A 21,815-nucleotide genomic window follows, 5' to 3' on the forward strand; every position below is an offset into this window, starting at 1 on the left:
ATGGCAATCCTCACCCGGATGCTTTAGCCCTCGGGGCAGAGCCGGGGAGAAAGGTTAAAGAATAGAGAAAAGAAAGAAGGGAAAGAGACAAGCTATTGGAGAAGAGTGTCAACTGCTTATGTACACTCTCTGTTTAACACTTTTTGACTTTCTCTTGGAGAAGTGGTGTAACTAAACAGGTTGTTCCTTCCTACTCTCTGTTTTCCATGGTCCTATGCTCCTTGCAGAATCTATTAGACGGAGAGAAAGTTCACCGTTGTTGGTCCTTTAGTGAAAGACAGTGCAACAGTTTATCCTCAGCTGTTGGGTTGTCTCTAAGGACACACGCGTGCAAGCATGCATGCATGTGTGTGTGTATGTGCGGGTGGATGCATGTAAGTGTGTACACGTGTGTGTGTTTGTTAAGTGGGTGGAGGCTGAAGTTGTTAAATTTACTTGGTGATCAGTGGAACAACTGAAATTAGCTGGGTAGTATTGAAACCTGACAACTTAGCAAAGGGCCTACAAGCATCTATTCTATTCTCGTTCCATCCTCTTTTCCTCCAATAAAGAGGAAGGAACCAGTGTGAGATCATGCAGTTTGGGGCCATACAGAGAAGTTGGTCAGAAAATAAATACGCCTTTAAACGCTACTATTTTTTCTCACAGCCTTTGTTCATTTCTGTAGAATGAGTTAGTGTGTTTGTGTATGAACACTAATTACCTGATTTACTAAACCTTTGATGGAAAAAAAGGAATAAGACATGCATGTACAGTTTAATGCTTTAGCTTTTTTGTGTTTTATTCCTTATTGATAAAACAGTACAAATGCTTATTAGTCCGTAATTGAAACTACCACAAAACGGCCACCTTACCACTTGCTGTGGTATACAGCTGAGGAATGTTGCTAGGGGAATGAATTAATGTACAATGTTTGTTTACACTGATATTGTTAACAAACATTGTCATGAAATAACAGTATATTCTGTTATATTTTGAATTTATATAGCACTTTTTTACCAGATGTACTCAAAGCGCTTTACATAGTAGGGGGAAACTCACCTCATCCACCAGCAATGTGTTGCACCCACCTGGGTGATGCAAGGCGACCATTTGTGTGTCAGAACGCTCACCACACATCAGCTATTAGGTGGAGAAGTGAAGAGTGATAGAGTGCCTTCAGAAAGTATTCATACCCGTTGACTAATTTCACATTTTGTTGTGTTACAGCCTGGATTCAAAATGTATTAAATTGTTTACTTTTCTCACCCATCTACACACAATACCCATAATGACAAAGTGAAACATGTTTTTAGAAATGTTTGCAAATCTATTGAAAATGAAATACAGAAATATCTTACATAATTATTTACACCCCTGAGTCATTACTTTATAGAATCATCTTTGATAGCGATTACAGCTGTGAGTTTTTCTGGGTAAGTCTCTAAGAGCTTTCCACTCCTGGACTGTGCAATATTTGCCCATTATTATTTTTTAAATGATTCAAGCTCTGTCAAATTGGTTGTTGATCATTGCTAGACAACCATTTTCAGGTCTTGCCATAGATTTTCAAGTAAAGTCAAAACTGTATCTCAGCCACTCAAGAACATTGACAATCCTCATGGTAAGCAACTCCATTGTAGATTTGGCCTTCTGTTTTAAGTTATTGTCCTGCTGAATGGTGAATTAATCTACAGGGTCTGGTGGAAAGCAGACAACCAGATTTTCTCTAGAATTTTGCCTGTGCTTAACTCTGTTTATTTTTTATCCTGAAAAATTCCCCAGTCCTCGATTGCAAGCATACCCATAACATGATGCACTCCCCACTTGAAAACATGAAGAGTGGTACTCATTTTTAATGTATTGTACTGTATTTGCTCCAACCATAACACTTTGTGTTCAGTACAAAAAACGGTATTGCTTTGCCACATTTTTAGCAGAATTACTTTAGTGTGTAGTTGCAAACAGGATGCATGTTGTGGAATATTTGTATTCTGTACAGGCTTCCTTCTTTTCACTCTGTCAATTAGGTTAGTATTGTAGAGTAACTACAATGTTGATCGATCCTCAGTTTTATCCTATTACAGCCATTTAACTTTAACTGTTTTAAAAACTCTCCATTGGCCTCATGGTGAAATCCCTGAGTAGTTTCCTTCCTCTCCGGCAAGTTAGTGAGGAAGGACACCTGTATCTTTCTAGTGACTGGGTGTATTGATAGACAATCCAAAGTGTAATTACCAACTTCAAAATGTTCAAATGGATATTCAAGTCTGCTTTTTTTTAAATTTTGCCCATCTACCAATAGGTGCCCATCTTTGAGAGGCATTGGAAAACCTTGTCTTGTGGTTGAATCTGTGTTTCAAATTCACCTCAACTAAGGGGCCTTAGAAATAATAGTCTGTGTGGGGTACAGAGATAAGGTAGTCATTCAAAATCTTGTTAAACACTATCATTGCACAGATAGTGAGTCCATGCAACTTATTATGTGACTTGTTAAGCACAATTCACTTCTGAACTTATTTAGGCTTGCCATAACAAAGGGGTTGAATACTTATTGACTCAAGAAATGTCTGCTTTTCATTTGTAATTATCCCAGGGGGTATTGTGTGTAGGCCAGTGACAAAGCATCTCAATCTAATCCATTTGAAATTCAGGCTGTAACACAACAAAATGTGGAAAAAGGCAAGGAGTGTGAATACTTTATGAAGACACTGTATTATGCCAATTAGTAATGAGGGGGATGATTAGGCGGCTATGATGGAAGGGGGCCAGGTTGGGAATGTTGCCATGACACCAGGGTTAACATCCCTAGTCTTACAATAAGTGCCTTGGGATTTTTAATAACCACAGAGAGTCAGGACAACCGTTTAACTTCCTATCAAAAAGACAGCACCCTAAGCAGGGAAATGTCACCTAGACTGCCCTGGGATCTAATTAGACCAGAGAGAAGAGTGGCCCCTACTGACCCTCCAACACCACCTCTAGCAGTCTCCCATCCAGAGATAGTCCAGGGCCGACCCTGCTTAGCTTCAGAGGCAAGACAGCAGTCCGATGAAGGGTGGTATGCTGCTCGTACTGTAGCTGACAACATGTAAAGTGACTTGTGACAACATTAAACTACACATGAAAATATTTTAGCACATGAAAACATGATCTCGTGAAATAAATGTGACAAAACAATTTCAATGTGATACCATGAAACTAAACGTGATAACATTTTCACAACTAAAACAGCAAATTTCAATTTTCAAGTTTACCATTTTTTCACATGTGAAAATGCAATTCTACAGAGAGGTTTTCCCATGTGAAAATCTTTCACACGTGAAATTGTTGCAGTTCACATGTGAGGTGTAAACGTAATATTTAGGAATACAGGTGAAATCAGTTATTGACACAGAAACGGTGCCGTGGAAGATTGGAATGCCATGAACCAAGAGATTGTTAGTTTCAATTAAATCACATTTTATTGGTCACGTACACATATTTATCAGATGTTATTGCGGGTGTAGTGAAATGCTTGTGAGGACATGTTGCATTTAGATTAGTTGTTTATTTAGTCACATGCATAAGGTCACAGATGTAATTGCAGTGTACACTGAAATACTTAAGCTCTGAGGTCCAACAGTTCAGGTGTAAATGAAACAATAATAAAAATAAATAAAATAATATATACATATTTACAACTGTGACAATGAAAAATACAAATGTCCAATAGGGTGTGGGCAGTGTAAATGTCGGTATCAGGCTGTGATGCAGTTGACATACTAGGCTGTAATGCAGGCCGAAAGCATGCTATTGATGGTGCTCCTGTAGGATACTGTGAGGCGCCTTGGAAAAAGGCCGAATTTCATAAGCCTCCTGAGGTTAAAGAGTTGCTGCCGAGCCCTCCTCACCACGGTGTCCATGTGGTTTGACCATTTCAGCTCCTCTAACATATGTACGCCAAAGAACTTTACGTTTTTGACCGTCTCTACTGCGACCCCATTGATGAGGATGTGGCATGTCCAACCTGGTTCCTCCTGAGGTCTGCAATCAGCTCCTTTGTTTTGCTGAAGGTGAGGGAGTGGTTTTTTATATGGCACCACACTGGCAGAGTGCCTACCTCCTCAATGTATGGTGTCTCGCCGCTGTTGATAATCAGGCCTACTACTGTTGTGTCACCAGTGAACTTGATGATGGAGTTGGAACTGTGTGTGGCCATGCAGTTGTGTTATTACAGGTAGTACAGCAGTTGACTGAGGATGCACCCTTGTGGGGCCCCTGTGTTGAGAATCCGTGTTGATGAGGTAATGTTGCCTATCTTCACCACCTGAGGGCTGCCCGTCAGGAAGTCCAGGACCCAGTTGCATAGGGAGGAGTTCAGTCCCAAGGCTGTGAGTTTTCTGGTGAGCTTAGAGGGCACTATAGTATTGACAGCCAAGCTGTAGTCAATAAACAGCATCCTCACATATGCATTCCTCTTGTCCAGGTGGGTGAGGGCTGTGTGCAGTGAAATGGCGATTGTGTTGTCCGTGGATCTGTCGGGACAGTCGGGGAATTGGAGAGGGTCGAGTGTGTCGGGGAGGGAGGATGTGATGTAGTCTTTGACAAGCCCCTCAAAGTATTTCATAATGATGGAAGTGAGTGCAATGGGTCGGTAGTCATTTTGTTAAGTTACTTTCTCTTTCTTGGTCAAGTGGATATCTTGAATAATAATAACAGTATAAATAAACAATCACAATGTAATCATGTCAAAGTGTGTCAAATATGAACGTTGAAAACACTGTGACTGTGTGACGGCCCGGGGACATCCTAACGACACATTTTAGGGCATCACCTGTGAAATGTAGTGTTAAAAATATCTACATCTGAAACTTCATATGAAATATCATCACATGTGAAGTGTTCTAAAACCAAATGGTTTTCATTGATTCCACATGTGAAAGGTTATGTGATCACATGTGAAGATCCATGTACACAGCTCTCAACCACCTGGAAAAGAGGAATGCATATGTGAGGATCGGAAGGACAGAGAAGCTATGTCTGGTAAGACGAGGGGTGGGGGTGTGTCCCCGTTTGTAAATAACAGCTGGGGCACGATTTCCAATATTAAAGAAGTCTCAAGGTTTTGCTCGCCTGAGGTAGAGTACCTCATGATAAGCTGTAGACCACACTATCTACCAAGAGAGTTCTCATCTATATCATTCGTAGCCATCAATTTACCACTACAAACCGATGCTGGCACTAAGACCGTACTCAACGAGCTGTATAAGCCCATAAGCAAACAAGACAATGTGCATCCAGAAGCGGTGCACCTAGTGGCCGGGGACTTTAATGCACGCAAACTTAAATCAGTTTTACCAACTTTCTACCAGCATGTCACATGTGCAACCAGAGGGAAAAAAACCCTACACCACCTTTACTCCACACACAGAGACACATACAAAGCTCTCCCTCGCCCTCCATTTGGCAAATCTGACAATAATTCTATCCTCCTGACTCCTGCTTACAAGCAAAAACCAAAGCAGGAAGTACCAGTGACTCGCTCAATACGGAAGTGGTCAGATGACCAATGACATTGAGGAGTATACCACCTCGGTCACCATCTTCATCAATAAATGCATCGACGACGTCGTCCCCACAGTGATCGTACGTACAGATCCCAACCTGAAGCCATGGATTACAGCAAACATCCGCACTGAGCTAAAGGCTAGAGCTGCCGCTTTCATGGAGCGGTACACTAATCCGGACACTTATAAAAATCTCGCTATGCCCTCAGACGAACCATCAAATAGGCAAAGCGTATAGGGAGGAGGTCAGAGACCTGGCAGTGGGGTGCCTGTTCCAGGGAACAGGTGACTTGGAGTGGGTCTAGGGTTTCCGGGATGATGGTGTTGATGTGAGCCATGACACAAGATGGCACCGGAGAAGAAGGCCTACGTTTTACGTGTTCCTAACCAATTGTGTTTTTTGTTCGTTTCTTTGCGTTGTTTGTAACTTATTTTGTAACTTATTTTGTACATAATGTTGCTGCTACGGTCTCTTATGACTGAAAATAACTTCTGGACATCAAAACTGCAATTACTCACCACAAACTGGCATACTCCTTTTTATCCTTTGAGTCCGACGAGCCCGATGTGAATGACATACTGCTTTCCCGGGAACAGGCCCAGATCCCCGTCATTTGCGTGAAGAGAAGGCAGAGAAAAAGGGGCCGGAGGGCAGGCTGCCTTCTGAGAATTCGTAGGCTATGGAATAAACCCCCACTGCCTTCCATTCTGCTAGAAAACGTGCAATCGTTGGAAAATAAATCGATGACCTACGCGGAAGATTAAACTACCAGCAGGACATTCAAAACTGTCATATCTTATGCTTCACGGAGTCATGGCTGAACGACAACATTATAAACATACAGTACAGCTGGCTGGTTATACTCTGTATTGGGAGGATAGAACGGAAGAATCTGGTAAGACAAGGGGCGGCAGACTATGTATTTCTGTAAATAACAGCTGGTGCGCAATATCTAAGGACGTCTCGAGGTTTTGCTCGGCTGAGGTAGAGTATCTCATGATAAGCTGTAGACAACACTATCTACCTAGAGAGTTTTCATCTGTATTTTTCGTAGACGTCTATGTACCACCACAGACTGATGCTGGCACTAAGACCGTACTCAATGAGCTGTATTCGCCATAAGCAAACAGGAAAAAGCTCACCCAGAGGCGAAGCTCCAATTAGCCAGGGACTTTAATGCAGGGAAACTTAAATCCATCTTACCAAATTTCTATCAGCATGTTAAATGTGCAACCAGAGAGGGGGGAAAAAACTCTGGACCACCTTTACTTCACACAGAGAGACGCAAACAGGCAAAGCATCAATACAGGACTAAGATTGAATCATATTACACAGGCTCGTACTACACCGGCTCTGACGCTCATCGGATTTGGCAGGGCTTGCAAACCATTACAGTCTACAAAGGGAAGCACAGCCGAGAGCTGCCCAGTGACACGAGCCTACCAGACGAGCTAAACTACTTCTACGCTCTATTCGAGGAAAATAACACTGAAACATGCATGAAAGCACCAGCTGTTCCGGAAGACTGTGTAATCTCGCTCTCCACAGCCGATGTGAGTAAGACCTTTAAACAGGTCAACATTCACATGGCCACAGGGCCAGACCGATTACCAGGAAGTGTACTGCGAGCATGCGCTGACCAACTGGCAAGTGTCTTCATGACATTTTCAAACTCTCCCTGTGCGAGTCTGCAATACCAACATGTTTTAACCTGTTGAGGACAGACGTTCCGCTAGCGGAACCCCGTTCCGCCTGCGGAACCCCTAGCCAACAGCCAATGGCGTCGCACGGCGCGAAATACAAAAACCAACTAAAATGCCACAATTCAATTTTCTCAAACAATGAACTATTTTACACCATTTTAAAGATAAGACTCTCGTTAATCTAACACATTGACCGATTTCAAAAAGGCTTTACAGCGAAAGCAAAACATTAGATTATGTTAGGAGAGTACATAGACACAAATAATCACACAGCCATTTTCCAAGCAAGCATATATGTCACATAAACCCAAACCACAGCTAAATGCAGCACTAACCTTTGATGATCTTCATCAGATGACACTCCTAGGACATTATGTTATACAATACATGCATGTTTTGTTCAATCAAGTTCATATTTATATCAAAAACTAGCTTTTTACATTAGCATGTGATGTTCAGAACCAGCATACCCACCGAACACTTCCGGTGAATTTACTAAATGACTCATGATAAACGTTGACAAAATACATAACAATTATTTTAAGAATTATAGATACTGAACTCCTTTATGCAATCGCTATGTCCGATTTTAAAATAGCTTTTCGGCGAAAGCACATTTTGCAATATTCTGAGTACATAGCTCGGCCATCACAGGCTAGCTAATTTGACACCCACCAAGTTTGGGACAACCTAAACTCTGAATTACTATTAGAAAAATTGGATTAACTTTGCTGTTCTTCGTCAGGACTTCTACTTCAACCACAAATGTTGTTTTGGTTCCAAATAATCCATAGTTATATCCAAATACCTCCGTTTTGTTCGTGCGTTCAGGTCACTATCCGAAGGGTGACGCGCGAGCGCATTTCGTGACAAAAGAATTCAAAATATTCCATTACCGTACTTAGAAGCATGTCAAACGCTGTTTAAAATCAATTTTTATGCTATTTTTCTTGTAAAATAGCGATAATATTCCAACCGGGCAACGTTGTATTCATTCAAAGGCTGAAAGAACAAAATGGAGAAGTCTCGTGACCGCGCATCTCCAGTCTCAATGTCCCCAGGCTGACCACTCACAAACAGAGCTGCTGTACTTTGCCCAGACACAGCAAACATGCCATTCCACTTTCTGGCGGCTTTAGAGAGCCAATGGAAGCCTTAGAAAGTGTCACGTTACAGCACAGATGCTGTAATGTCGATAGAGATGCAACAGAAGGACAACAAATTGTCAGACAGGGCCTTCCTGTATGGAATCCTCTCAGGTTTTGGCCTGCCATATGAGTTCTGTTATACTCACAGACACCATTCAAACAGTTTTAGAAACTTTAGTGTTTTCTATCCAAATCTACTAATTATATGCATATTCTAGTTTCTGGGCAGGAGTAGTAACCAGATTAAATCGGGTACATTTTTTATCCGGCCGTGAAAATACTGTCCCCTATCCTAAAGAAGTTAAGCAGACTACCATAGTCCCTGTGCCCAAGAACACTAAGGTAACCTGCCTAAATGACTACTGATCAGTTGCACTCACGTCTGTAGCCATGAAGTGATTTGAAAGGCTGGTCATGGCTCACATACACACCATTATCCCAGAAACCCTAGACCCACTCCAATTTCCATACCGCCCTAACAGATCCACAGATGATGCAATCTCTATTGCACTCCACACTACCCTTTCCCACTGGGACAAAAGGAACACCTATGTGAGAACCTATGAGGTATTCATTGACTATAGCTCAGTGTTCAACACCACAGTGCCCTCAAAGACCATCACTAAGCTAAGGACCCTGGGACTAAACACCTCCTTCTGCAACTGGATCCTGGACTTCCTGACGGGCTGCCCTCAGGTGGTAAGGGTAGGTAACAACACATCTGCCACGATGATCCTCGACACAGGTGCCCCTCAAGGGTGTGTGCTCAGTCTCCTCTTGTACTCCCTGTTCACTCATGACTGCACCACATCTGCAGTCCTCATGCCTCCTTGCAGCATGCCTAAGGCACGTTCCCGTAGTTGAGCATAGACCCTGGGCATCTTTCTTTTGGTGTCAGTAGAAAGGCCTCTTTTGTGTCCTAAGTTTTCATAACTATGACCTTAATTGCCTACCGTCTGTAAGCTGTTAGTGTCTTAACGACCGTTCCACAGGTGCATGTTCATTAATTGTTTATGGTTCATTAAACAAGCATGGGAAACAGTGTTTAAACCCTTTACAATGAAGATCTGTGAAGTTATTTGGATTTTTACGAATTATCTTTGAACGACAGTATCCTGATAAAGGGATGTTACTTTTTTTGCTGAGTTTATATACTATGCGGTGTCAGAGGAAGGCAAAAAAAAAATTCAAAACTCCAGTCACCCAAGTCATAGACTATTCTCTCTGCTACCGCACGGCAAGCGGTACCGGTGTTCCAAGTCTAGGACCATAAGGCTCCTTAACAGCTTCTACCCACAAGCCATAAGACTGATGAACAAATAATGAAATTGGCATCCGGACATTTTACATTGACATGTCCTTCCTACCATTGTTTTTACACTGCTGCTACTCAATGTGTGTTATCTATGCATAGTCACTTTACCCCTACCTACATGTACAAAATAACTCTACTACCATTCCCCCGCATATTGACTTGGTACCCATACCCCCTGTATATAGCCTCATTATAGTTATTTTTATTGTGTTACTTTTTATTTTAATTTGACTATTTATTACTTTAGTTTATTGAGTAAATATTTTCTTAACTCTTTCTTGAGCTGCATTGTTGGTTAAGGGCTTGTAAGTAAGCATTTCACTGTAAGGTCTGTTGTATTTGGTGCATGTGACAAATACAATTTGATTTGATTTGATATGTGTAGTGTTCCAAAACATTTGATTTGATGTGGAATCATGTGTTTTTTCCGAATGAGGCAATTCAAAGTTTTACTCTTTCAGAATGAAAGGCTATTAGCCATTTAAAGGTGCTAAAAAAAATGTGGAAATTGCAAATTGCACCTTTAAAATAAAGTACAGTAAGTATAAAGTATTTGGTAATCAGTAACCTGAATATGGCATGTTGTTGTTTATTTCAAGCTAATATTGGTGCAATGTGACTTTCTTTGTTGTAGTGCTGAATACACACATCAACTCTGGACACTCTGAAGATGATGATGGTAGATATTTGTTCACTTCATCAAGCCTCCATCTCTTAATGCTTCATCCGATTTCTTTATTTGTGATTTTTAAAGCTGATTTTGGCTGGACATATTTTGAGTTTTTAGTGTGTGTATCATGCTGGTTTGATTTTGTGCAGGACCGGCGAAGGCTGTTCTGACCATACACCCCAACAGCTCCCAGATATTCAGTGGAGAGTCTGTCACTCTCAGATGTGTCATACAGGGGGAGGAGTCACTGACTGGGAGTACAGATGGTTAACACCCAGTCCAGATCAATGTCCACAGAAAGAACATGAATGTATTATCAGTGCAGCTGAGTTTTCCCACAGTGGTGACTACAGTTGTCTGGGTTCACATCAGCAGCAGGATTCTAAATGGAGTGATGCAGTCAGACTGACAGTGACACGTACGTCATTTTATCTCTCATTCACATCTGTGCCTCCGTTCTTATAACCACTTGACATTGGGCACCATTTTAAGGATGCTGTTTAGTTGTTTTAAAAACATATGTTGTGTGTTTCTGCAGCTCTGCCCAAAGCTACACTGACTGTAGAACCAAACCCTGTGTTCCCTGGAGAGACAGTTACTCTGATGTGTTCAGTAGGGTCTGACAGTATCTGGAACTATCAGTGGTACAAAGACAGGAATGATAATGTAGTATCCCAGTCTGACAGACACACTATAACAGGAGACACTCTCACCATCAATGGAGCAACAGTGAATGAGAGTCCCTACTGGTGTCAGGGAAAAAGAGAGTCCAGACCCACTTCTTCATCCATCAGTGACCCTGTCACTATCACTGTCAATGGTGAGTAGTGTCATACAGATAGACACTATTTACATTAAGTCAGTCATGGTCTGTGTGTCAGCATTCATAGTTATGATAGAAAAACAAAGACGTGTTTAATTAAAGAAGTATGGTGATCATACTTTGGAAAGATTGGGGCTCTAAGTACATTTAATCATGATAGAGCAGATTCTATGTATGAATCAACTAACTACATTTAATCATGATAGAGCAGATTCTATGTATGAATCAACTAACTACATTTAATCATGATAGAGCAGATTCTATGTATGAATCAACTAACTACATTTAATCATGATAGAGCAGATTTTATGTATGAATCAACTAACGTCATGTGTCTTTCTACAGCTCTGCCCAGAGCCTCAGTGAGTGTCTCTCCACAGGGTCTCCTCTACTCTGGAGAGACAGTCAGTCTGCAGTGTGACATACCAGGCTACACAGACTGGACGTACTACTGGTTCAGAGACAACCAACACCTTCCCAGTCAGACCAGTAAAGGTATCATATTCACCATCCCCATCACTCTGACTGGTCAGACTGGTCAGACTGGTCAGTATAGATGTGAGGGGCTGAGGACAGATCGGCCCCAGAGGTCACTACCCAGTGATGACGTCACCATCAGTGTCACTGGTAAGTTCACTATAGTCAGTATCACTATAACAGTGTCATTTGAAATAGCTACTCATGTATCCAGTTTAGGTAATATGTCTAATCTGTGATATGTTTTCACAGCTCTGCCCAAAGCTACACTGACTGTAGAACCAAACCCTGTGTTCCCTGGAGAGACAGTTACTCTGATGTGTTCAGTAGGATCTGACAGTAGCTGGAGCTATAAGTGGTACAAAGACAGGAATGATAATGTAGTATCCCAGTCTGGTTACAGTAACATTGGAGTCTCTCACACCAGTAAAGCTGCTGAGTCTGACCAGGGTCAGTACTGGTGTGAAGGGAACAGAGCGTCTAGACCCACATCTTCACAACCAAGTGATCCTGTCACTCTCACTGTAAAAGGTGAGTTACTTTGTTGTGCTTTATTGATGTTTTTGACTATTTATATTGAGTCAATCATGGTCTGCGTGTCAGAATTCTTAGTTACAGTGAGCTCTAAAATTATTGGGACAGTGAAACATTTTCTGTTGTTCTGTGAATCAATAACAAACATATTGTTAATTTAGTTTAGTACAGAGTCATTGTTTATACACCTATTTCTATTGAGAAGAGTCTGTCCTGTACACTGACTCCTAAACTTCATGTTTGAACATAAAGGAAAACATTTATATAGAGGTTTCATCTTTGTATCTGTGCCATTATGGTGTCTGTTACAACACGGGCAGCACATCTACATGTTAATGTTGCATGGTCCATGTTCTACCAACTGTGTTACAGAGGACCACCATGTGGGTAGTGGACACGTCAGGAAAAAGAGTAGAGTATTGAGATGAATAGCCAACAGAGGGGCTCCAACCCTCTAAGAACCCAAACACTAACATCTATTTGACCAAAAAAACTCTACTACTATATACTACTCTACTGTACTGTACCCTACTGTACTTTACTGTACACTACTCTATTGTACTGTGCTCTACTGCACTGCACCCTACTCCATTGTACTTTGCTCTACTGAACTGTACCCTACTCTATTGTACTGTACTCTATTGAACTGCACCGTACTCTACTGTACTGTACTCTACTGTACTGTACCCTACTATACTGTACTCTACTGAACTGTACCATACTCTATTGTACTGTACTCTACTGTACTGTACCCTACTTTATTGAACTGTGTTCTACTGAACTGTACCCTACTCTATTGCACTGTGCTCTACTGAACTCTACTCTACACTATTGTACTATACTCTACTTTTCTGTACCCTACTCTAGTGTACCCTACTCTACTGTACTGTACCCTACTCTATTGTACTGTACTCTATTGAACTGCACCCTACTCTATTGTACTGTACTCTACTGTACAGTACCCTACAATACTGTACTCTACTGAACTGTACCCTACTCGGTTGTACTGTACTCTACTGAACTGTACCCTACTCTATTGTACTGTACTCTACTGAACTGTACCCTACTTTATTGTACTGTGTTCTACTGAACTGTACCCTACTCTATTGCACTGTGCTCTACTGAACTCTACTCTACACTATTGTACTATACTCTACTGATCTGTACCCTACTCTATTGTACTGTACTCTACTGTACAGTACCCTACTATACTGTACTCTACTGAACTGTACCATACTCTATTGTACTGTACTCTACTGTACAGTACCCTACTATACTGTACTCTGCTGTACTGTACCCTAATTTATTGTACTGTGTTCTACTGAACTGTACCCTACACTATTGTACTATACTCTACTGAACTGTACCCTACTCTATTCTACTGTACTCTACTGTACTGTACCCTAATCTACTGTACTCTAGTTGAAAGTATTGTACCGTGTTCTACTGAACTTGACCCTACTCTACTGTACTGTGCTCTACTGAACTCTACCCTACACTATTGTACTATACTGTACTGAACTGTACCCTACTCTACTGAAATTCTCCCAACTCGATTGTACTGTACTCAAATCAAATCATCAAATCAAATTTATTTATATAGCCCTTCTTACATCAGCTGATATTCTCAAAGTGCTGTACAGAAACCCAGCCTAAAACCCCAAACAGCAAGCAATGCAGGTGTAGAAGCACGGTGGCTAGGAAAAACTCCCTAGAAAGGCCAAAACCTAGGAAGAAACCTAGAGAGGAACCAGGCTATGAGGGGTGACCAGTCCTCTTCTGGCTGTGCCAGGGTGGAGATTATAACAGAACATGGCCAAGATGTTCAAATGTTCATAAATGACCAGCATGGTCAAATAATAATAATCATAGTAGTTGTCGAGGGTGCAACAAGTCAGCAACTCAAGAGTAAGTGTCAGTTGGCTTTTTCATAGCCGATCTTTGAGAGTATCTCTACCGCTCCTGTTGTCTCTAGAGAGTTGAAAACAGCAGGTCTGGGACAGGTAGCATGTCCGGTGAACAGGTCAGGGTTCCAGCAGGTCTGGGACAGCAGGTCTGGGACAGGTAGCACGTCCGGTGAACAGGTCAGGGTTCCATAGCCACAGGCAGAACAGTTGGACTCTGGAGCAGCAGCACGGCCAGGTGGACTCGGGACAGCAAGGAGTGATCATTCCAGGTAGTCCTGAGGTCCTAGGGCTCAGGTCCTCCGAGAGAGAAAAAGAATGAGAGAATTAGAGAGAGTATATTTAAATTACATAGGACACCGGATAAGACAAGAGAAATACTCCAGATGTAACAGACTGACCCTAGCCCCCCGACACATAAACTACTGCAGCATAAATACTGGAGGCTGAGACAGGAGGGGTCAGGTGTACTCTACTGAACTGTACCATACTTGTACTGTACTCTACTGTACTGTACTGTACCCTAAACTACTGTACTCTAGTTGAAAGTATTTTAGCGTGTTCTACTGACCTGTACCTTACTCTATTGTACTGTACTTTACTGAACTGTACCATACTCAATTGTACTGTACTCTACTGTACTGTACTCTACTGTACTGTACCCTACTTTATTGTACTATACTCTACTGAACTGTACCCTACTCTATTCTAGTGTACTCTACTGAACTCTACCCTACACTATTGTACTATACTCTACTGAACTGTACCCTACTCTATTGTACTGTACTCTACTGTACTGTGCCCTACTCTCTTGTACTGTACTCTACTGTACTGTACCCTACACTGTTGTACTGTACTCTACTTGAATGTATTATACTGTGTTCTACTGTACTGTACTTTAGTTTACTTTACTTGAGCCTCTTACAATTGAAGAAAGTGCCCATGTGCTCGGGATCTAGTGGTCTTGGTCTTGAGATCACTCAGGATCTAGTGGTCTTGGTCTTGTGTGTTGTTTGAACTGTTAAAAAGTCAAGGTTGGCGATTTACTGCCACCTGCAGTTATGGAATATTTACTCACAATCATACTTAATTGGCTATCCCCCCTGATGACCTGAATGGAATTATGTGATCCTTTCTTAACCAATAGGAAGTCCAACCCAGTTGAATACTTAAAACTGGTGAAAGTCCTCAATAGTGCTGCCCATGCTTAAAAATGGTTTTGGGCACTAGAGTCCTCTATCTTTCTCTATGAGGCAACCCAATTGGAGGAAGACAATATTCTCTGATCATTGGCTGATCACTCCCAAACCATAGGAATCCCCACCCAGTTGACTACTTTTAAATGGTGGAACCCGTCAATGGCAATGTTTATAGTAAAATTAGTTTTATCCATCTAGCGTTCTCTATTTATCTCTATTTTTGAAACCTTACACCTTACACCTGCTATTTTGCCAAGATAATGAAAGGAAAAGTGATAATTAAACATCGAACAACGTAATTAATTACATGCGTAAGTAATTAAATCAATCAACAAGTTCCAGATTCATACAATCAACATTGAACATTTTACAGAGAACAATAGAGATTATATTTCTGTAAATTCAATTTAAAGGTTTTGAAAATTGGTTAAACATCATGTTTTTACTATTTAGGTAATTTGGTATGCAAATACAATTTCTAAAATGAATCTGTAATAGGTTAATCAAAATGACCACTACTGTGCATGGTGCTCCCTTTACTGCTTATATTTCACTATGTTTCTGCGGTGACCAGTTTAGTGTGGCGGTAAGGAATTCAGGTATGCAATAGAAACAAAGTGTGTGAGAAGTATATACAGTGGGGAGAACAAGTATTTGATACACTGCCAATTTTGCAGGTTTTCCTACTTACAAAGCATGTAGAGGTCTGTAATTTTTATCATAGGTACACTTTAACTGTGAGAGACGGAATCTAAAACAAAAATCCAGAAAATCACATTGTATGATTTTTAAGTAATTAATTTGCATTTTATTGCATGACATAAGTATTTGATACATCAGAAAAGCAGAACTTAATATTTGGTACAGAAACCTTTGTTTGCAATTACAGAGATCATATGTTTCCTGTAGTTCTTGACCAGGTTTGCACACACTGCAGCAGGGATTTTGGCCCACTCCTCCATACAGACCTTCTTCAAGAATCAATGGGTATCAATGGTTATACATTATATCATTCATTTATAAGTTCAAAAATGGATGTAGCAACTAAGTATTTTAGCTTTATATTCAACATACACCTATAATAAACTTTCCAAAACAGCTAAATGTTTTGATATTCAGTGCTCTTTTCTCTCAGCTCTGCCTGAAACTACAGTGACCGTAAATCCAAACCCTGTGTACCCCGGAGAAACAGTCACTCTGACGTGTTCAGCTGGGTCTTACAGTGACTGGAGCTATAAATGGTACAAAGACAACAGTGAGATTAGCTTGTCCCAGTATAAATACCTTAATACTAGATCCACCATCAGTAGAGTTACTGAGTCTGACCAGGGTCTCTACTGGTGTCAGGGAGAGAGAAGATCCAGACCCACATCTTCATCCATCAGTGATGCTGTTACTGTTACTGTGAATAGTGAGAACTTTAGTTGTTGTTGTTGTTGTTGTTATCTTATCACTCAAACCCATTGAAATACCAACAGACTATCTGCCAAAGACCACACTGACTTCAGACAAAGAGAACATATTCACAGGAGACAGTGTGACACTGAGCTGTACTGTAGAGTCTTCTGGATGGAAGTTTTACTGGTACAGACACAGACCAGACTCTACACCAGTAACCACAACCTCTGGATACTCCTACACACTCAGCTGGGTCAGTGTCTCTGATGGAGGACAGTACTGGTGCAGAGCTGGGAGAGGAGACCCAGTCTACTACACCCTGTACAGTGACCCAGTCCAGATAATCATTACTGGTGAGTCTATAACAGTTTTATGATAAATGGTTGTTATTTTATATGGATAGACGGTAATCTATGGTATAATATTTTGTCTGTTTACTGTATCACAACAATGATAGCTAACTTGAAGCTATAGTGCAACTGTTTATTCAGTTAGTTGTGTCTGTGCAGAGAGACCTGTTGCTGTTCTGATCCTCCAACCCAACTGGACGCAGATATTCAGAGGAGAGACTGTTACTATGAGATGTGACATACAGGGAGGAGGAGACACTGACTGGGACTACAGATGGTATAAGAATAGTCAGTTATTCAGCCCCTTTAACACAAAGCCTGAGTACAGAATCAGTCCTGTCTACAGGTCTAACAGTGATTCATATACCTGTGAGGGTGTAAAGGGAAACAAGTTCTCCAAGACCAGTGAGGCTGTAAAACTGACCGTGTCTGGTAAGTCTATCTAATCATGTATAAAATAAATTGGGTTCACTAGAATACTTTCTAAGACTGAAAGGTTGAAACCTGTCCTCTATCAAATCACAGATCAACCCCAACCTGTCCTGAGTATCTCTCCTCAGTGGCTGAACCCTGGGGCCTCGGTGATGCTGAGCTGTGGGGTTAAAGACCTGTCTACAGACTGGTGGTTCTCCTGGTACAGGACTGTTCCCTACAGAGCTGGGTTACCCTCCCTATCAGACAAGTCTTACTCTCTACAGCCCATATCTGACAATGTCACTAGTGAAGACTCCTACACTCTGATCCCTGCTGGTGCTACTCCCACAGGAGGATATGTGTGTAGAGCTGGGAGAGGAGACCCAGTCTATGATACACTCTACAGTGAACCTCAGTGTCTCTGGTCAGGAGGTAACTAACTGTATTGAAACTGTATTGAATAATATTTAAGTCACCCTCATGTGTCTATATAACTATAGGTCTGACTCTGTCTCTCTTTGTTTCAGATCTGCAGCCTTCAGTGTCTCTTACAGTAAATCCCAACACAACTCAACATTTTAGATGGACATCTCTCTCACTGAGCTGTGAGCTGAAGGGGAACTCTACTGGATGGAGACTGAAGAGATACACAGAGACAGCATGGCAGTCAGAGTGTCCATCTACCTGGAGATCAATAACAGAATCCACCTGCACCATCACATCATTGGACACATGGTCCAGTGGAGTGTTCTGGTGTGAGTCTGGATCAGGAGAGTACAGTAATGCTGTCAACATCACAGTAAATGGTACGTCTGTTGTACAACATTCACTAACATTTTTACATTTCAATGCATGTTATGTTTCATTCTGTAACTGATTGATTCCATTTAATAAAATATAATACAAGCTCATAAGACGTTGATGTATTGTGAGTGATGACTCCAGATATTCAGTATTATTTATACATTATGTTACACAGATGGTGATGTGAGCCTGGAGAGTCCTGTCCATCCTGTGACCGAAGGAGACTCTGTGACTCTGACCTGTACATTTAGATATCAGGAAACAAATCCTAAACTCAAGGCTGATTTCTACAAAGATGGAGTACTCATCAAGAATGAGACCACAGGAGAGATGACCATCCCTACAGTATCCAAGTCAGATGAAGGATTCTATAAGTGTAAATCTGGTGAACGAGAATCACCAGAGAGTTGGGTGACAGTAAGAGGTGAGAAAACATTTATGATCACAAGTTAGTTACCTTTTTATTGTCTGTGTGAAAATCATGTGATTTAAGTGTTGATGTTAATGTAGGTTTGAATGTGGTGGAACATTCTTGAAATACACAGGAAACTGTTGTGTGAAAAACCCAGCTGTGTTGCAGTTCTTGACACGCTCAAACTGATGCGGCTAGCACCTACTATCCTGCCCATTTCAAAGGCACTTAAATATTTTGTCAACAGGTGCTCTCCCCCATAAAATATGATCTCTCAAATAAATTGTCAAAGACGGGCCAGCCTACTTTGTTTTCATGCTCTGTACTCTTAACCTGTATAAGCTCTCTAAGAGTCTGTGCTGTTCTCTCTCCAGTCTCAGATACATACAGGAATTGAACTACTTTATTTATTTTCCACCTCAGTCTGATGGTGTTGTGCTGTTCTCTCTCCAGTCTCAGATACATACAGGAATTGAACTACTTTATTTATGTTCTACCTCAGAGTCTGATGGTGTTGTGCTGTTCTCTCTCCAGTCTCTCCAGTCGTATCTCCTGGATCCTCTACATCAGTCCTAGTAGGAGTGGTTGTGGGTCTGGTTGTTGCTGGTGTTCTACTGGTCATTCTCCTGGTCCTGCTGTGGAGATATCAAAACAGAAAAGGTGAGACTAATCTTCTCTCATTTCATGGAAAACTTCTTATATGTTTAGGATAAAAATCACAACATGAAATTAAAATATAAATAGTTGAAGAAAGTTCAGTACATAACACAATGTGTTTGTCATTACAGGTTCCTGTTTCAACAGAATATTCTGGTGAGTACACCTGTCTCTCAACTGAATTGATACATAGAGTATAACATCTTCTCTGTGCTTCTTAAGCTGAGTATCTCTCTCCCTGTAGGCCCCTTCAGCCCCAGAGCACCAACCAGGACCCCCAACAGGACCAAGGATCTACCCAGGGCCAGACTCCAGATACTGTTTATACACATCTCCAGCATGGTCAGTCTCTCAGCCCAGACCTCTACCACTCCTCTCTCTGTAACCTCATACACTGACTCATCAACATCCACTTTGTATAACAAAATGTAACCGTACTCTCTGTCCCTAGACAAGCTGAGGGATAACAAACCTGACTAACCTGTCTCTCTCTTCTTTGACCAACAGGTGATGCTAACATCTACGATACAATCAATCCCTCAGACAACAATGATAATGGTAGTGTAATGTAATGTTTTCAGTATGAATGTGTGGTAGTCTGCTGCTCTTCATTTAATATGACATGTAGTTTGACTAAGTGGAGGTGTTTGTGTATTATGTCTCAGATGCTGCTGGTGCTTCTGCTGCTGGACCAAGTCATGTGACTTACGCCCAGATTCAACTCAAAAAGTTGGACAAGAAAAAGAAAGGTGACTCTCAACTGTCACAAATGTAGCAGTGTATCTAAGATGAGTTAAAATATGCACATTGTCACGTCCTGGACAGTATAAGGGTTAATTGGTATAGTAGTTTGGTCAGGACGTGGCAGAGGGTATTTGTTTTATGTGGTTAGGGGTGGTGTTTTTCTAAAAAGGGCATTTGATTTAAGTATTCCGGGGTTTTTGGGCACTGTTTGATTTTCATGTATTCTATGTTTGGGTTCATTGGGGTTGGGACTCTCAATTGAAGGCAGGTGTTGTCTATTTGCCTTTGATTGAGAGTCCCATATATGAGGGTGTGTTTGTCTTTTGTGGGAGATTGTTTTTGCACTGCGTTAGGATAGCCTGCAAAACTGTTGCACTGTCATTGTTTATTGTTTTTGTATAGTGTTCACGTGAGCGATTAATTAAATTCAAAGATGAACACGACATCCGCTGCGTATTGGTCTACATTTTCAGACGACGATTTTGCTATATCGTCAGAAGACGAAGAGAGCCGTGACACACATACATACAGTACCAGTCAAAAGTTTGACACACCTACTCATTCAAGGGTTTTTCTTTATTTTTACCATGTTCTACATTGTAGGATAATAGTGAAGACATCGAAACTATGAAATAACACATATGGAATCAAACGTATTAAGAAGGAAAGAAATTCCACAAATGAACTTTTAACAAGGCACACGGGTTAATTGAAATGCATTCCAGGTGCCTACCTCATGAAGCTGGTTGAGAGAATGCCAAGAGTGTACAAAGCTGTCATCAAGGCAAAGGATGGCTAGTTTTTGGGGTATTACATGATTCCATAAGTGCTATTTCATAGTTTTGATGTCTTCACTATTATTCTACAATGTAGAAAATAGTAACAATTTAAGAAAAACCTTTGAATGAGTAGGTGTGTCCAAACTTTGGACTGGTACTGTGTATATATCTATATATATTTACAAATTCTCTGCTGCTCTTCTTCCTCCTCAGAAAAGCGAGATTATCTAAAAGAAAATCCAGTCTACTCTGAGGTGAAGACAGGGAAAGCCACAGGTAAGACCCATTCTACAGGTTGGCAGTCATTAAAACCTTAATTGTTTCTTAATTTGTGATGAAGTGGCAGAATGTGCAATAACCTAATTCCTTCATTTGTTGTCTTAAATGTCCATTGTCAGCAGCAGCTGGACATTTTGATGTGACCTATGCTGAGGTTGACCTTCAAAAGAAGGTCAAAGCCAAGAAGAAGAGAGGTAAGATTGGAAATCCCTCCATATTCCCCCTATAAGAACCTCACACCTCTTTAACCCATATTAAAAGCTGTGTACAGTATGTAAGGGATCATTACATTTACATTACATTTAAGTCATTTAGCAGACGCTCTTATCCAGAGCGACTTACAAATTGGTGCATTCACCTTATGATATCCAGTGGAACAACCACTTTACAATAGTGCATCTAAATCTTTTAATGGGGGGGGGGGGGTTAGAAGGATTACTTTATCCTATCCTAGGTATTCCTTAAAGAGGTGGGGTTTCAGGTGTCTCCGGAAGGTGGTGATTGACTCCGCTGTCCTGGCGTCGTGAGGGAGCTTGTTCCACCATTGGGGTGCCAGAGCAGCGAACAGTTTTGACTGGGCTGAGCGGGAACTGTGCTTCCTCAGAGGTAGGGGGGCCAGCAGGCCAGAGGTGGATGAACGCAGTGCCCTTGTTTGGGTGTAGGGCCTGATCAGAGC

The 21,815-nt window shown here is 41.3% G+C and overlaps 1 protein-coding gene across 5 annotated transcripts in view; it reads left to right on the top strand.

Moving 5' to 3' along the window:
* Positions 1–21,815, top strand: part of LOC106578034 (basement membrane-specific heparan sulfate proteoglycan core protein) — a 74,150-nt gene that overhangs the window by 45,473 nt on the left and 6,862 nt on the right. For 2 of the 5 annotated variants that reach the window (XM_045701740.1, XM_045701739.1), the window contains exons 2-18: positions 10,330–10,374; positions 10,515–10,783; positions 10,904–11,185; positions 11,534–11,815; positions 11,918–12,196; positions 16,781–17,053; positions 17,210–17,482; positions 17,576–17,896; positions 17,992–18,270; positions 18,444–18,692; positions 19,215–19,340; positions 19,469–19,493; positions 19,582–19,679; positions 19,845–19,895; positions 20,003–20,086; positions 21,074–21,136; positions 21,259–21,333. In XM_045701740.1, coding sequence (XP_045557696.1) covers positions 10,588–10,783; positions 10,904–11,185; positions 11,534–11,815; positions 11,918–12,196; positions 16,781–17,053; positions 17,210–17,482; positions 17,576–17,896; positions 17,992–18,270; positions 18,444–18,692; positions 19,215–19,340; positions 19,469–19,493; positions 19,582–19,679; positions 19,845–19,895; positions 20,003–20,086; positions 21,074–21,136; positions 21,259–21,333 — 2,956 coding nt within the window. In that variant the 5' untranslated portion in view covers positions 10,330–10,374; positions 10,515–10,587. The remainder of the gene's footprint in view (positions 1–10,329; positions 10,375–10,514; positions 10,784–10,903; positions 11,186–11,533; positions 11,816–11,917; positions 12,197–16,780; positions 17,054–17,209; positions 17,483–17,575; positions 17,897–17,991; positions 18,271–18,443; positions 18,693–19,214; positions 19,341–19,468; positions 19,494–19,581; positions 19,680–19,844; positions 19,896–20,002; positions 20,087–21,073; positions 21,137–21,258; positions 21,334–21,815) is intronic. The other 3 variants (XM_045701741.1, XM_045701737.1, XM_045701738.1) reach the window with 3 other exon arrangements.

Source organism: Salmo salar, chromosome ssa18 (genome assembly GCF_905237065.1).
Source record: "Salmo salar chromosome ssa18, Ssal_v3.1, whole genome shotgun sequence".
NCBI classification, from domain to species: Eukaryota; Metazoa; Chordata; class Actinopteri; order Salmoniformes; family Salmonidae; genus Salmo; species Salmo salar.